The sequence below is a fragment of the Camponotus vicinus genome, unplaced genomic scaffold (assembly GCF_025532165.1).
Source record: "Camponotus vicinus isolate PSW18456_S1 unplaced genomic scaffold, iyCamVici1.0 SCAF_8, whole genome shotgun sequence".
NCBI classification, from domain to species: domain Eukaryota; kingdom Metazoa; phylum Arthropoda; class Insecta; order Hymenoptera; family Formicidae; genus Camponotus; species Camponotus vicinus.
In genome coordinates this window covers 18,468,656-18,484,437 of record NW_028141980.1, presented here as the reverse complement: position 1 = coordinate 18,484,437, position 15,782 = coordinate 18,468,656, and the positions used below count along the sequence as shown (strand labels likewise).

General features: G+C 31.9%; 3 protein-coding genes across 8 annotated transcripts in view; 1 reads left to right on the top strand and 2 right to left on the bottom strand.

Moving 5' to 3' along the window:
• Positions 1–427: 427 nt before the first annotated feature.
• Positions 428–5,133, bottom strand: LOC145975367 (stromal membrane-associated protein 1). The gene is made up of 8 exons (XM_083105813.1): positions 4,593–5,133; positions 3,791–3,924; positions 2,907–3,074; positions 2,439–2,637; positions 2,102–2,371; positions 1,754–2,010; positions 1,515–1,658; positions 428–1,334 (listed from the first exon to the last, which is right to left on the bottom strand). The coding sequence occupies exons 1-8, from the start codon at positions 4,708–4,710 to the stop codon at positions 1,215–1,217; spliced, it is 1,410 nt and encodes a 469-aa protein (XP_082961939.1). The 5' UTR covers positions 4,711–5,133; the 3' UTR covers positions 428–1,214.
• A 605-nt stretch (positions 5,134–5,738) lies between these two features.
• Positions 5,739–15,782, top strand: part of LOC145975369 (protein FAM76A) — a 63,059-nt gene continuing 53,015 nt past the window's right edge. For 3 of the 5 annotated variants that reach the window (XR_014439955.1, XM_083105817.1, XM_083105818.1), the window contains exons 1-6: positions 5,739–6,128; positions 6,685–6,749; positions 6,827–7,040; positions 7,667–7,803; positions 7,963–8,206; positions 8,290–8,527. Coding sequence is in view for 4 of the 5 variants with exons in the window: in XM_083105817.1 (XP_082961943.1) it covers positions 6,033–6,128; positions 6,685–6,749; positions 6,827–7,040; positions 7,667–7,803; positions 7,963–8,206; positions 8,290–8,523 (990 nt within the window). In the remaining variant the exon portion in view is untranslated. Of the gene's footprint in view, positions 6,129–6,684; positions 6,750–6,826; positions 7,041–7,666; positions 7,804–7,962; positions 8,207–8,289; positions 8,528–8,632; positions 9,244–15,782 lie in introns of those variants that run through there. The other 2 variants (XM_083105816.1, XM_083105815.1) reach the window with 2 other exon arrangements.
• Positions 9,422–15,782, bottom strand: part of Blimp-1 (PR domain zinc finger protein 1) — a 42,056-nt gene continuing 35,695 nt past the window's right edge. For both annotated transcript variants that reach the window (XM_083105811.1, XM_083105812.1), the window contains exons 7-8: positions 14,735–15,076; positions 9,422–14,489 (exon numbers count right to left, since the gene is read on the bottom strand). In XM_083105811.1, the coding sequence (XP_082961937.1) occupies positions 14,329–14,489; positions 14,735–15,076 (503 nt within the window). In that variant the 3' untranslated portion in view covers positions 9,422–14,328. The remainder of the gene's footprint in view (positions 14,490–14,734; positions 15,077–15,782) is intronic.

The following is a 15,782-nucleotide window of genomic DNA, read 5'->3' as shown; positions in this document are numbered from 1 at the left end:
CAAATAAAATTTGTTCTCTGTAACTATGTAATTATGTTGTCTTTCTCTCTCCAGTTGAAATTTAACGATTATCGATTAACAATAATTAACTTGCGACATTACATCAAAATTTCTAGTTACATAATTGTTGTTTTTAATCAGTCAAAATCATATATAATAAAATAGGTTTTATAAGAATAGAAATATTATATATTTTTTGATTTTTCAATTTCTAATATACCTTTTAAGTAATTTAAAATGATTATAAATTAAAACATTGCAATATTGTTAGCATTAATGCATATAATGCATTAATGCATATAATTTATGAATTTTTCTCATAATTCATAAATATTTGTAATAATTACCAAGAGAAAACTATTTCAATCATTGTCACAATAGTAATATTCTATGCTTTATTAAACTAAAATACATGTGTGATATCATGTATTTGTAATATTTTGCATTTATTCATCAATAATACAGAATGTGGACACATATTGCACATGTGTCAATTATAGTACCTTAAAAATACATCGAAGATCTAAGTCTTTTTACATCTCTGATAAAACTTGTATATGCATGTATATATATTTCTATTTGAATCAGAGCTTGATATAATTTTAACAAATTAAATTTTCGATGCTATCCGATATGAGAATATATATGCTTTATGCTATGTCATTCTCTCTCTTGCAGGATTTACATTTTTGTGAATAAACTCACGAACACATTTGTCAAGCATGAATAGCAACGAAACCTGAGCTAAAATTATATCATTTTCCGTCACCAATTTGAATTAATACTTTGTTGTGATGAAATGGACCCTGGCATATACTTTAATCGCAATTACAAAAAGCTCTTATTTTAACAGCACAATTTGTACCATAAGGTACATATTTAGTGTCGCTAACTAAATAACTCCTCTTACAATCAGTCAAAGATTCGTTTTATTCCAATCATTTTTCACCAACAATAACATTAAAAGCTAGCACAGGCTTTTGAAGAAAAATATTTATCAACTCAAAGCACTATACACATTCACAAATTATGAAACAGTATTCGAATAGTTTTCTTTTTTGTGTTCCCATTTTTGTGTTTCCATCGGCTCTATTACTATCTGAAGCAACATCCGACGAAAAGACATGGAATTATTATTATGATGGATAATAGACTGTCAACATTAGTATACAACATTGAATGATAACAAAAATTCACAATATTTGCAATATTTTTTACTGCCACAAATTGGTGGAAAGAGTCTGCCCGGGTAACGCGGCAGTATTGGTAGGTTTGCCTGTCGCAGAGGAAAAATTCATATCACCCAGAGACACTTGTGACATTTGTTGTGGCAACTGAAATATTATGATAGATATAAAAAAAATGATAGATATAATACAAATTGTATACAAATAAAAATATTATGACATAATACATAGATGAAAATTTATTACTTATTTATATATTCATTTAGCATACACATACACACACAAGACAAACTATCTTAAAATATATATTTGTTGAAATTTACATACTTGAGTGCCAAATGCAGCAGTTTGTTGCTGCTGTGTTGTTAAATTGAAGAAAGGATTGCTGCCAGGAGCTGGTTGAATATTTTGTGTCAACATACCACTCCATCCATTATTACTAGTAATACCAGTTTGTCCTAACTGCATCATCTACAAAATCAAAGTAAGTTGAAAATTTCAAATATAAAAAAAAAGGAATGATAATGATAATTACTAATATATAAACATGCAAAAACTTTATGTACCATTTGAGGTGGCATTGTAATAGCAGCATTTGGTACACCATTTAGTTGATTTATTTGCCCTACATAACCTAAAGGATTAGCGCCTACAGCACCTATCGAATTAGGATTTGTTACAATTTGATTTTGATTGACAAGTATCTGATTCGGCATTTGTGTAGGAAGTTGACCGATTTGACCCAGAGAGTTTTGTTGTCCAAATGTACCCACATTTGATATTTGCTGTTTATATGGTATGGAATGTTGAGAATACATTCCTCCTGAAATATGTGTACATAACAATATAACATTTATATAATATTTAATATATTAATTTTCAAATTAATAGTATTTCGATGACATGTACATTACCTGGAACACCATAAATCGCTGATTGATGACTTGGTGTACCATATAATGCTAAAATACTGTCCTTTGTCATTTTGCTTTTTTCTTGAGATAGCGGCACCGACTGTTCAAAGAAACTTTCTTCTTCGCTTTTACTTATAGTAGCAGTTGTTTTACTTCCATTAGAAATGTCATTTCCAGTTGTAGCAGTTGAAGCAGGTGGGGCAGACAAAAAGGAAGAAAATATATCATCCCCAGAACCATTTGCATTTATTTGGTTAGTTGCTGGTGCATCTGTTAGATTCATGTAAATAAGATGTTTATATCTCACAGATTATAAATACAAGAGATGAAAACATACCAAGACCTAAGAGATCCAAAATTGCAGAGTTTTCTTTTGTTCTGCCAAGTTTAGGACTGATAGAACTGCGAGGTTTTGGCAATTGAGGCACTACTTCCGGTTTTTTTACAAGTGGGAGTACAGTGGTTGCTTCGGAACTTTCCTTTTTTCGTCTGCGTTGTCTTTCAGCTTCTTCATCGAGTTCTTTGTCCCAATTAACCTATGATAATAATATTTTTTATTTAAATTAACAAGCACATCATGATAATCTTGTAAATATAAAATTAATATTGCACACAAATATTTTTTCATACATATAATTTATTGTAGGCAAGAGACAATTTATCTGCACTAAATAAATAATTCAATTCACAAAGCAAAATCTTAGTTGCAAAACAAGTTTCTTTATATACATGTACTTTAATGTTTATATTTTAATTAAAATTATATTTTGAGAAGCAAATATTGAAATAGGTATAACAGTCATACTTTTGGTAAAGGAGGTGGAACCCATTCTCTGGCTATGTATTTTTTATGTTCATATTTTGCCCGAATAAAACTTTCGAGGCTACAATCTGTTTGTGGTCTTCGGAAACTATCAGGAAGATTTGCCTCATAGACTGCTCTGGCTCGAGAATTGCCCATTTGTTGTAAGCTCTAGAAATTTATTAAAGAAAGTTATATGTTTATCCTAGATTTTTATCCTAATAAATTATATAAATTATATATAAGTGTAATATTAAATGTTTAGCACATTAGTATATAGTATAAAGTTTACAAAGATTGATAAAAATAGAATAAAACAGCTTCAATATGGTGAAATATTCTTTAATTTTATTTGTAAAATATGTATATATTATTTATTTATCTAAGGAATTTTATCTAAGGAATTTATATTGGGAAAACCTATACATACAGTATATAGAAGAATATAATCTATTATCTATATCTATATGTGTATGTGTATATACAAAATACGCAAAAAATAAATAAAACTATTTCATTATATTGATGCTATTAAATGTCTCATTATATTTTTATTGCTTTTATAAGAAATTGCTTTTGTAGAAAAATTAATATCAATTTTTAATATTTACATTTTAAGAATTTTAATTTCTGGTTTTATAGTATTTTTCATACAATTATATATATATATATATATATATATATATATATATATATATATAATGAAAAATAATATAGACAAAAATTAAAATTTTAAAATTTGAATGTTATTAAAAATTGATATTAATTTCTCTGTAAAAGCAATTGTGTGTGAACTTTATAACAAGATTCATATAATATATACATATAAAATATATATATAATAATGTATATATTACACATTATATATTAAAATGTATATTACATACTACTACTTGTTCTGGTGTCCATGTGTCTAAATTAACAGACTTGACTTTGCTTATATGCACGCCAAGATTTCTGTGTATACCAGCACAACGAATACATAAGAAAATTCCCAAATTCCAGCTAGCCCATCTTGGTCCTGTAAAATATATATTCATCCAAAATATCATAAATATATTATCTCTTATCTGAGAAAATATGAGAATCTATTTAGAGGCTCAATGGAAAAGAAAAATAACTATCAATAATAATGTTTTGTCAACTAATTGATCTGTTATATACAACAGGATACATATACATCTGTGACTAATAATTATGAGCTTTCAAGTATATGATAATATATCACATGCACAAAAATGACTGTATATTTTTTATCACCTTAATTATCCGTCAAGAGATAGAGAGAGGAAAAGAGAAAGAGAGAGGAAAAGAGAAAGAAAGAAAGAGAGAGAGAGCAAGAGAGATGCATATGTGATGAATTTTTTATCCAAAATTAAAGTATTCGTAATTATAAATAAAATTGAAAGAAATCCTGACGACGTCACGCGTTAAAGACAATCCACTAACAGCGTGTCAGCATGGAAATTAAAAATCCATAAACGCCTCGTCGTTTTATGGAGCTACGTCATTTTGTGATCGATGTTGATAAACGTAAATATCGATTTTAAAAGAGATTCAGACGCGATAAAAATTACACAGCGTAGTACAAAGAGTTTAATATTCTCGAAAAACGCTCGACGCTGAGAAAGTATAGGAGGGAAGCACATGTAGAAGCAATAGGACACGCTCTCCCATTGTCAGACAAACCTTTCGCGTCACAGTCAACGCAATACTTGTTATCTTCATCGCGGAGCATCTGCGTCAGCAGGTTTTGACATTTCTCCTGGATCTGCTTGGCACGCTCCTTTTCGTGACGGGACGTCATTTTCGCTGAGAGCGTCTTCGCGAAATCACAGAAATCACAGACACGGACCACGCGCGATCGCGACTCTCCAGTGTCGCCTCCCCGCGATAGCGCTGGACGGACGCGCGGCGCGACAATACCACGTAACGGATCCCGTATCGTGAAGATTCCATTAGCTTCGGTGGCCGTGTCGCGCGGTCACCGAAGAGACAATACACCGAAGACGCGCAGCCGTAGGTAAATTTCGCGTCGTTATCAAACGGGGAGTGATTCTCGCGGTAGGTTGACGCGTTACCGATCGATACGCGAGGCACCGTGCTGGCTAATTATTTGAACGAGATTCTCTAAGAATTGTTTAATTAATTACGATTAATTAACATATACCTAACGATATTTATGAAGAAATTGATTGCTTTCTGCGGAGAAATATTACTTTATATAAAATTAGGTATCTAAAAGCAATTAACGTAACATTTTTTTATCGATAAAATATATTTAATTATATTCAGCTAAATTCACACATGTGACATAAATTGGATACTTCATGTCATATAGCAATCCGAGCGCGGAACTGCTGTCATGGTAAGCTGTCACGATTAGTCATAAATAAATACACGTGGAAAATCAACAATTGGTTTCTCAGCGGAATTGAATTGCGATTAGAGTAATTATCAGCTGTATTATAGGTACGTATTTTTATTGTCGGTTTTCCCTTCTCTTTTTCGTTTACATCCAATAGCGCAATAGTAGCCTGCGACTTGCTGCTATTCCCTCTTCTTTTCGATATATAATTAATATAAATATTTTCATCAATAAAATATCCAATTTATTCAGCTAAACATCAATATTGGATATTGAATATTTTATCCAAGATATTTTCGTTCCATATATTTGCATTTAAATAATTTTATGTATGGAGAAGGAACCATTTTCTTTTCGAATATGCTTTGCGTGGGTGCGATCGAATTTGCGCTACTATTGGATGATTTTCTGAACGCCGGATGGCGAACGATCCGAACGTAGCCGCGAGTGGCGCCCTCGAACGGCCACTTACGCTGTCACGGCAGCCATATTGCTCAGTCGCGGCGGTCGCAGATGGCTACGTAAAAGTCAACAACCGGTTTCTCGGAGGGATAGAGTCGCGATCGGGACAATTTTCGCGTTGCTACGCGTTGGCGTCGATTTTTTTCGTTCTGTTGCTTTTTTTTTGTCGCGAAACAAATAACCGCGCACGGCCGTTCTCGCCTTGTCGAGCTATCGCGCCTCTTCTCGGCTGCCGCTGCTGCTCCCTCGATCTCGTTGTCCAGTGACGTATCCAGCGACTGCCGACTTGCTGCCGAACGATGAGCGCGAACAATATGCAAGCGCTCTTCGCGTGCTCCCGGTGCTTCTCCAGGCATCCCTTCGAAGATCTCTCGCCCGGACAGCAGTTGTGCAAGGTACGCGAACAAACCACGGCCCATTTGTCCGCGGAAGTCTCGCGTTTCTGCGTCGTTTTTACGGCGTACCTTCCACGCGACGATTCTACTTTATCGAAAGGCTGTCGGAGAGATTTCTCTCTTGCAAATAACTTGGCGAAATTGCGCTACGAAATATAAGAAAACGATTTATTGCGAATTATTTATTAGAAACAAGACGTTATTTTCGTAGCGTTAGAAGAGTCAATTTGTATGTAAACATGTTGCGTTTTCGTATGTAAATAATAAAACGCATATAGAAAATTAAGAAAATTTTTTAAACACCAATAAAGTGCATTTTTCGCGATGAATTATTTTAGAATTTTATTGCAATCGCGATGACACAAATGTTGGTTAAATTCGAGAATTCGGGAATAATGTTTTGAAAATACAAATTTTTTATCATATATTGATTTTTTTTATTATGGAATATTATATATACAGATAATATTATATATGTGTATGTGTGCACACACACATACACAAATATTTTCAATTATACTTCTGATAATATTTAAGAAAATTTGTTGTTATGTAGGAATGTAGAGGAGCATTTCCTGTGGTGAAATGTACGTATTGCAGATCAGAATTCCAACAAACCATGTAAGTCATATCATTTATAAAAATATAAAATAGAATAAATAAAACTGTGCATTATTCTAATCTGTTTAACTTTGCAGAAAAGGCAATACCAGCACTATATGTAAAAAGTGCGAACAAAATGTAAAATCCTATGGGAAGCCATCGGCTTGCGAGTACTGCAATACTATAGCTGCATTTATTGGTAGCAAATGCCAACGATGTACAAACTCGGAGAAACGCTATGGACCACCAGTTACATGTGAACAATGCAAGCAGAAGTGTGCCTTCGATAGACAGGATGAAGATAAGAAGGTAACAATATGCTTGTTTCTCTCATTATTGCTAGAGAAAGAGATGATCTCTAGCTGTGTGATATAATTATATTGTAATTGAGATTTAATACCGAGATTATATATATTGTTTTTTCCCGGATATTCTTTTACATTTATTGACACAACTTACTCTTGTCCTTCTAGGGATACACATAAATAAACTTGAATTTCATCCTATAAGTATAATGCAATATATGATTTCCTTGTAATTATTACATATATTCTTTAAAATTTTTTGATACTTTAAATATCCTTTAAATAATAAGTATTTTTATTATAAGAAATTTATATATATGTAAAACTTAAAATTTATGTATACATTTTTTCATACTTTACAAATACTTTAAAATCTGTTTTATTATTCTGGATAATCGAGAATAGCTTTGCAATTTTGCTATAATAGTTATATTTCCTGAATTGATATGTTTGACTTCCTGTCACAATTTCTTTTCTTTTTTTAGAGAGAGCGAATAAACATCAAGTGTAATTTCTACAGCTAAGACATCTTTCTCTCTCTCTCCCTCTCTCTCTTGTTGGTACATGGTAATAAATCTCTACCCTATCATAATGTTACTAAATCGATTATGGTGATGTTTTGATTTTTAGGTGGATGGCAAATTATTATGTTGGCTCTGTACATTGTCATATAAACGAGCATTGGCAAAAACAAAGCAATCGGATGCAGATAGAAGGGCGCATTTGAAAATGGCACAACAGCGAGCTGCAAAGCACAAGGAACAAAAGTAATTATCAAAATATATAATTTCACAAGGTAACTTTGCGCTTGCCTTTATATTGCGCGGACATTAATTTTTCGAATCCATGCAAGATGTGTGTTCGGTAAACTTTGCAGGTTACGCATCAACGGAATTCGCGTTTATGTTTCACACTTTCCATTGTAGATTAAAAGGCCACAATAAGAGACCGCATAGGGTCGATGTGACAAAGCTGCCGCCGCAATCTGAGGGCGGCGACACGAATGGTCCCACTCCCGCGAAAGTGGTGCGGATGGCTGGCGTGCACGATCCGCACGATCCAAATAGTTCGGATCACGTCGTGGCGGTTACGCAACTCAAAGAAAAAATAGCGCATCTTCAAAAGCAAATCAGTATAAAAGACAGTCAGTTATTAGCAAAAGATAGACAAGTACGTAAAGAATTCCCGAAAAGCTCCTGTTTCTCGAACCAAATAAGAGCGATAAAATAATTAATCAACATTGATGATTGCAGATTACCGAACTCAAGGCGAAAAATTTCACATCGGAGACCGAGTTGCGCAATAAAATGAAAGCATCGGAAAAGGAATATGAAACGAAGATTTCTAATATGCAGCTCAAGATATCCAGTTTGCTAAAGGAAGTAGCGTCGTTATCGAAAACGTCTAAACGAGGTGATCGAGTGGCTGCTACCAAGACAGAAGCTGGGACCAACAGTGGAAGTGGAACAGACAGTCCTGTACCTTGATAAGGTAAGTATATTGGATTTTTGTTAATCTTTAACGGCATTATATACTTTAAATGTTGAAAATGCGATAGCGTATAAAATAGCGCATCAATCAATATATTTCCAACAGCTGGTGTGAAGTGAGTCCCGTTTCTCGTATTGTTTCCAGGGAATTGATTAACTGACAACGTACTCGAATGTCCATACCCGTATAAATCACACATGTGGTACATTACGCATATAGTTAATTGTTTCCATTAACAGGGCGAAATCGTATTATTTTTCTAATTACTATAGAAGTGTATATTATATTCTCTCACAATATGTGTATCGAAAGAAGGACTTACTCGCATCTCCATCTAGGGGAGATCAATTATGCAAGTGCAAAATTTATATGTAACAATTTAGATAGCTTCCTTCCTTTTTATTTTTCGGCGATTGTAGTTTTGCGTGACTGCAGTTTGCCAACAGTATCAATTTTTATGGCGAAGGACTAGCAAAATTTGAATCATGTAACAAATCAAATATTTTATGGCACGAAGTTATGAAAAATTTCGGGCTCGCATCGGACAAATTCGAATCGATGGGACGTATGCACATACATATATGTGGATATAATAAGTGACATGTATGCGCGAATAGCATTGCTGTGGCATTTTATTATTTATAATAATGATGTAAGCAGCGACGGATCAGAATATGGTGATTGTAGATTAATTTACAATAAAAACTGGAAATCAATTGCCCTGTGGTTCCACTCCTGTGGTTTCAATCCTATGGTATCAAAGTCATATCCATCGTTTCTTTTTTTCTCATAATCATTACAATCGAATATAATTTCGTTTTCTTCACATATTCGACTATTAACAACACAAGAAATAATATTGGGTTATAACAATGTATGGAGATGTGATAGTGATATAGTGCATATAAATATCCAACAGCCATATATTTATTCTTTATTTTAAGAAACAAATGCTAATTGAGCATTACCTATTCAATAATAATGATAATAAATGCGTAACAATTTCACTGTATACATATATATACATACATATATACATAAACATATATATATATACATATATATATATACACACATACATACATACACAAAGTGTAAGGATAATTAACATTTAATTTATAGTCGCGTTTAAATATGTACGAGTGCGTCCACGCGTACGTGCACGCTACAGTTGGAGCTTTATCGTTTAATTATTACGAGATGATAATAACTAAATATTGCTTGTTTTGTTCTCGAGGCGATAGTAGCCCTCGTGTCCGATTTCTCTCGATATTTCACTACTTTCAGCATATGTATTTACATGGTCTTTACTTCCGTTTGCCTCTCTACGCACCTTCTCTCTCTCATCCTTTCTCGCTCTATTAGCTTTCGTGATTCAGAATCCTAAAACGCCTAAATTCCTCCTCTACCTCTGCTTTATTTCGTTATTCATTTATAGTGCTTTCAAAATGCAGGCAAGGTAGGAAATCGATGCAAAATGTACAGAATGACACTCGGGCTGTATAAGAAACATCACTAGGAATCACGATCATCATCAAAAAAATTATTGCTGTAACACTCCTTATTGCATAATGAATTCCAAGATGTTTTTTTTTTCTAGGTCGCTATGTCTTCCTTTTTCATCTTGCATTGCTCGTGTTTCCCAGTGTCGTTCTTCATGGCGTGAAACATGCGCGCAGACTCCTCATACAACACGGGTACTAAAAGTGCGTAACGCGCTGGTTCTGAGGAGTACATGGAGCCTGATCACGGCAGCATCTTGAGCGGAGATTAACCGCTACACTTGTATAGAATTCGATATCCCATACAGCCCGCGCATACAGTCGTTGCCTGATTATTAAAGAAGATATATTAGCAAATTATAAGAGTGTAAAGAGGCCCTGTGGATTTATACGATACATCGTCTCACATTTGTCTCGCGAATCGAGTTCGAATGCTCGTTAAACTTATATAATTGTCGAGGAGAATTTTTTCATTCGATTTGCATTTGACATTGTCCGGCGAGCAGAGACAGATGATGGATAGTACAATATAATAAGTATTTGGGAATGGAGAAAGAAAGATCATCAGTTTCGCAAAAATTTCGAGCGATTTTAGTAGAGGAGACGTTGTGCGTTTTTTCGCTATGTTCCGAAAGATGAAAGAATCAATTAGAAATAAGTTTCTTTGAATTAAATTAATTACATAGCATCTCGAATGTGAAGAGAAAATTTTTGCGAAACTGAAGCTCCGGAGGATTTTGCGAAGGAAGCCAAAATTTAGAATAATCATTCCCTAACATTCTCTGCACTCCTATAATCTTGAAAATCACTTTTACTCTCTATATCACACATACATACGTACACAAATTTTCTTTCTCTCTCTCTTCATTCTCTCGTTTCGCACAGAATCGTATCGCGATGTTTTAGAATCTCACAAACGCTCGATAGTCATATATATATATATATCAGTCTGCGATACGCCCTTTAGATCGATATTGTTACAGAACGGCATTTCGGGAACATCGATTCTGCGTTTAAAATTTTTACTCTTTTAGAAAGTTCTTCCGATTTTTCATCAAATCTCAGAATGAATCGCCGTTCAGTAAAAAAGATTTGTCTCGCATTATATACGGTAAGCTGCGCTCAGAGTTAACTAATTTCACCCAGCTTATCATTAATGGAAGTACGAATTCGCCAAATGAATGTAAAATCAATGAAAAAGAAACAATAGATCTTCGACAATTATATTCGTTAATTCTAATTTTTTCTTTTTCTGTTGTATATAACAAATACAACGTACTAATCAAAAAATTGATTATTCATGCGCACAAAATGATCTTTTGATAAATTGTTTTCGTGGAAATTTAATTCAATTTTGAAAGATATAATTTTTTAAGTGATATACAATATACAGTATGTCCATCAAAATTGTTTTTTAAAATTAAAATTTCAAAATTATTTTTTTAACAATAGCAGGAGGTTAAAAAAATTTTGTTCACAATTTTTAATATATTAATAAAATGTTGATGAATCTTAAAAGCTTCTTGGAAAGCTTCTTGGAAATTTCCTTCCATCACACCTTTTTAGATGACTTATACATTCATCGACAATTTATTTCTCCCAGTCAGATTGTTTCTTAAAAAAATAAATAGAACTTGATGGACATATTGTATAAACGTGCGCTAAATTCTCGTTAAAATGTTTTGACTAGATTTTCTACCATAACTTTCGATTTCACAAACGATGCCGTCTGCATATTTAGATTTTAATCAATTGAAAAGTATATAAATATATATTTTTTATCGAAGAAAATTTTTACCAAAACAAGAAAATTTTTTTAGACAATTAAAAATTTATAAGATGTTCTTTTCTAATCAATATATAAACATTGCATGAGAAGAAAGAATTAATCTAAAAAAGCTGTAGTAGAAACACACTCGAGTATGAAAGTTAATTGAATAACGATATTAGACATATATCGAAGAATAAATAACAATGTTAACAATAACATACAATAGGAAGATTAAAAAATTGCAGTACATGATTCGATGTACGATTATCTTTATCGCTTTACTCTGTAATTGACATCCGAAAAAAAAGAGATCTCATTATCGTTATCCTAACGAGAAAATTCGACGAAATTTCGATAAATATTAACACATTATCATAAATGTAAAATCTCTCGTTTGGAGAAATTTAAAAAAAAAAGCATCTAAGAAAAAAGAGAAAATTATACACATCAATCGATAAAAAATGAATATCATATGAAAGTCACGAGTATGATAATAATGAGTATAATAGAAATTCATGTCGATGATCGTAACATTTTGTTTTTTATACACATCAATAAATTATTCTATTTTTAATAAAATTTGCACCGCGGAACGTTACAGTAAAGCGCAGTCTACCGTTCGCTAACCGGTAACGATGCACACACACGCACATATATACACACATGCATATACATGTAAGTTTATATACTTTATACATGTGTACACACGGATGTATATATACGTAAATACACACACGCATGCATGCTTATATATACATGGGTATTCATAAATTAGAACTTCTTATATTATCTTTTTTTAAATTATTGAATAATTAATAGAGTAATATTAGTATATACAGGTACAGGTCTCGTATAGTTGCAGTCGTGTCGTCTCTGGTTGTTCGTATTCTTTTTGTTACTCTTTGCTGTTGTTGCTTGCACATTATGCGAACATCTCATGACGGGTGCCGACAAAATCCGCCATTTTACACACCGACCTTAGCATGTCGAAGATATCGTGACATTTCGTTTTGTAAAAACTATTCGTGCGATATGTAAGGGATAAACGTTGATTTTTTTTTTAAATATCGTGACGATTATTTTCTGATAATATTTCACGAATTGATTCTATTCTCTTATTATTTACTTACTAAGATTGGGAAATATTGTATGCATTATATTATATTTGTAATGTCGTTACTGTTACATTTTTTAGATAAATTGGTGTAAACGAATTGATGCCGTTATTTTTTCTATTTATAATGGAAACAACAGCATTGATATATTTTTTTCTGGAACAAATCACGAGAATTCAATAGTTTGTTTGTATATTATTTTATACATCTCGAATTTACTTATGGACATGTTTTTTGTATATTAAAATTTGATGATTCAATGAGATGAAATGAGAAAAAGATGAGATTTTTTTGATCATATTTATAAATCTAAATAAAATATAAACTAAAGCTTTTTTTTATTTGAATTTATAGAAAATCTTAAAAATTTTATTAAACAATTTTTTATTCGGATAATCACTATCTTCGACATGCGATCCTAAGATGCATCGTGGAAAAGTAATCGAGAACATTTCTCGTAGAAAACCGAGCGACTTTGGTATTCTATTATGCATATATTATAATCTTTCTCATTTTTCTTGGAATAATAGCATTACAATCTTATCGTATATTAATCAACCATTTAAATTTAATTTTAAACTATTCTTTTCTTCTCATTATCAATTCCGTTGATAATGTTAATAAAAATATAGAAGAAATGAGTATGTGTATTTATAAGGAAGGGATAATTTATGCGTCTCTAGCCAAAATATCGTTAATTTCCTTATAGAAAACTTATCCTTTTTTAAATTTTCTTAAAACTTGCCCTTGATATTAACAACAAAATTTTAAATAATATTTGATAAGAAATATATTATATTATTTTAGATTGGTAATTATTGATCAATCAATTGAACGATTTTTCTATTATATTTTTATAGAGAACGAATTAAAATAAATAAATTAGAATCTTTTTCACTTCATTTCAGTTAATATTCAACTTTAGCACTTGAAATGATTAATAATTTAATCGATTATAGTGAAAATGATAAAAAAATTAAATATAACTTAAACAAAAAATCAATAAACCTTTTTTAAAATAATTTAATTATTATTTACTATTATTTAACTTTGTAATAATTTATTTATTATTATTTAAAGCCATGAAATCTTGAAAAAAATGTTATTTTTCCAAAATGTAAAACTTTAGAGGCTAATATAAATTCTTTATAATCTATGAAAATATTATTAATAGAAATATGTCAGTTATTTTATCGCTTTAAATTTATCACATTTTATCAAAATCAGAAAGGAGTTTGCGAAAATTTTTCGTTCGATATTACTTACGAAAACTTTTTGTACTTGCTGCCATTCCAAAGAAGATGAGCTCTCTTTTCCATTCTCTCCTCTAGTCGATCGCGAGCAATTCGCTTACGTTTCCACGGTTACATTTTACGCCGGAGCGAGAAAGGGGCTGATACCCCATCATGTGACTTATGTACATTCGATAATATGCGGCTGGGACGTTTCTATAACGCTTGGTCGACCCACAGAATTTTCCAAATTGTGGAGAGACGTAGAGTGCGGACCATGCGCTGAGCCATGCCTGTCGTAATTATCGATATGCTCCAATTCGCATTCCTTGGGCACATTTCCTACGAGGATAATATGCCTGTTTAGCGTTATCTTAACGCCCTTATCTACTACGTTATTTTATTTTCGTGCGATTGAATAATTTTAACGAAGTCTCGATCTTTGCATTGACAAATTTGTCGACTATGATAAGAATTTTTTTTATCACAATGAGTGCTTTAGTTTATAACAAGGAAGCTATAGTTAAGCTATTATTTAATTATTTCATATGAACTGTATATATATTTAATCGAGAATTTACACTTACCAACATTCATGTCAGGACCATATTCGTAATACGTTGGTGAACCTACGGCCGCGGCGAGTGCAAGCTCATCCTCGATGTTGTTCGGTCTGCAACTTGTTGTCTTCCAGTGAGTCCTAAGACCGCTCGCGCTAATGTACTTTTTGTCGCAACCCTGGCAGGTATAGGGCCGCTCGTTCGTGTGCAGCCTCTTGTGCAATTTTAAATGGACAAACTGGGTGAACTTGGCGGGACAAAGATCGCAGGCGTACGGCTTTTGGCCAGAGTGTAGTCTAAGGTGGGTCTTCAGATTCGAGGTCGAGCTGAATCTCTTCTTGCATATCTCGCATTGATGCGGTTTTTCACCTAAAAATAAACGGATTAAGTACTGTTATATCACAAGATGGAAGTATTGTATATAAATGCAAATTATAATCAGAGTTCTAGATTGTTATATTAATAAATATTTAATTTAAGAATTCGGAATTCAAACACATTAACTAAATTTAATGTAATTCGAAAAAAAATTTATATATACAGAATATTTCTTAATAAGTGCGAAAAATTTTAGGAGATGATTCTTTGTCGACAATTAAGGAGGATTTTTCATATAAACATATACTCCTACATCCCTGCCTATAGAGTTACATTCTTCCAAAAATGGGGGTAAAAATTAGGTTTTTAGGTTTTTATTATACTTTTGTTTTTGTTCCAATTTTTCCAACATTTACTCTAATTTTATTTTTATATGAAAAAACCCCTTAATTTTCAACAAAGAATCATCTAAAATTTTTCGCACTTATTAAGAAACACCCTATATATATATATTAAGAGATAATATAAAATATAAAATATAAAATTTATAAACGCGCAACGCAGAAATTAGAGAAATATATTTTCTTATTTTTTTTATTGTTTATTATTTTTTATTGTGTTATGCATTTTCATAGAATATATATATTTTTGAGATAATTTTTTCGGAATATATATTCTTCTTTAGATAAAGTAATAAATAATAACGTCTAAGTAATTTAAATAAAGAAAATATAAGGTTTTTTATTCAAGTAAACTT

Coding starts and splice junctions, on each gene's coding strand:
- LOC145975367 (XM_083105813.1), bottom strand. CDS start 4,710: ATGACGTCCCGTCACGAAAAGGAGCGTGCCAAGCAGATCCAGGAGAAA. Junction 2,372..2,438: donor TTTGGATCTCTTAGGTCTTG/GTATGTTTTCAT, acceptor TGAATCTAACAG/ATGCACCAGCAACTAACCAA. Junction 2,011..2,101: donor AGCGATTTATGGTGTTCCAG/GTAATGTACATG, acceptor CACATATTTCAG/GAGGAATGTATTCTCAACAT.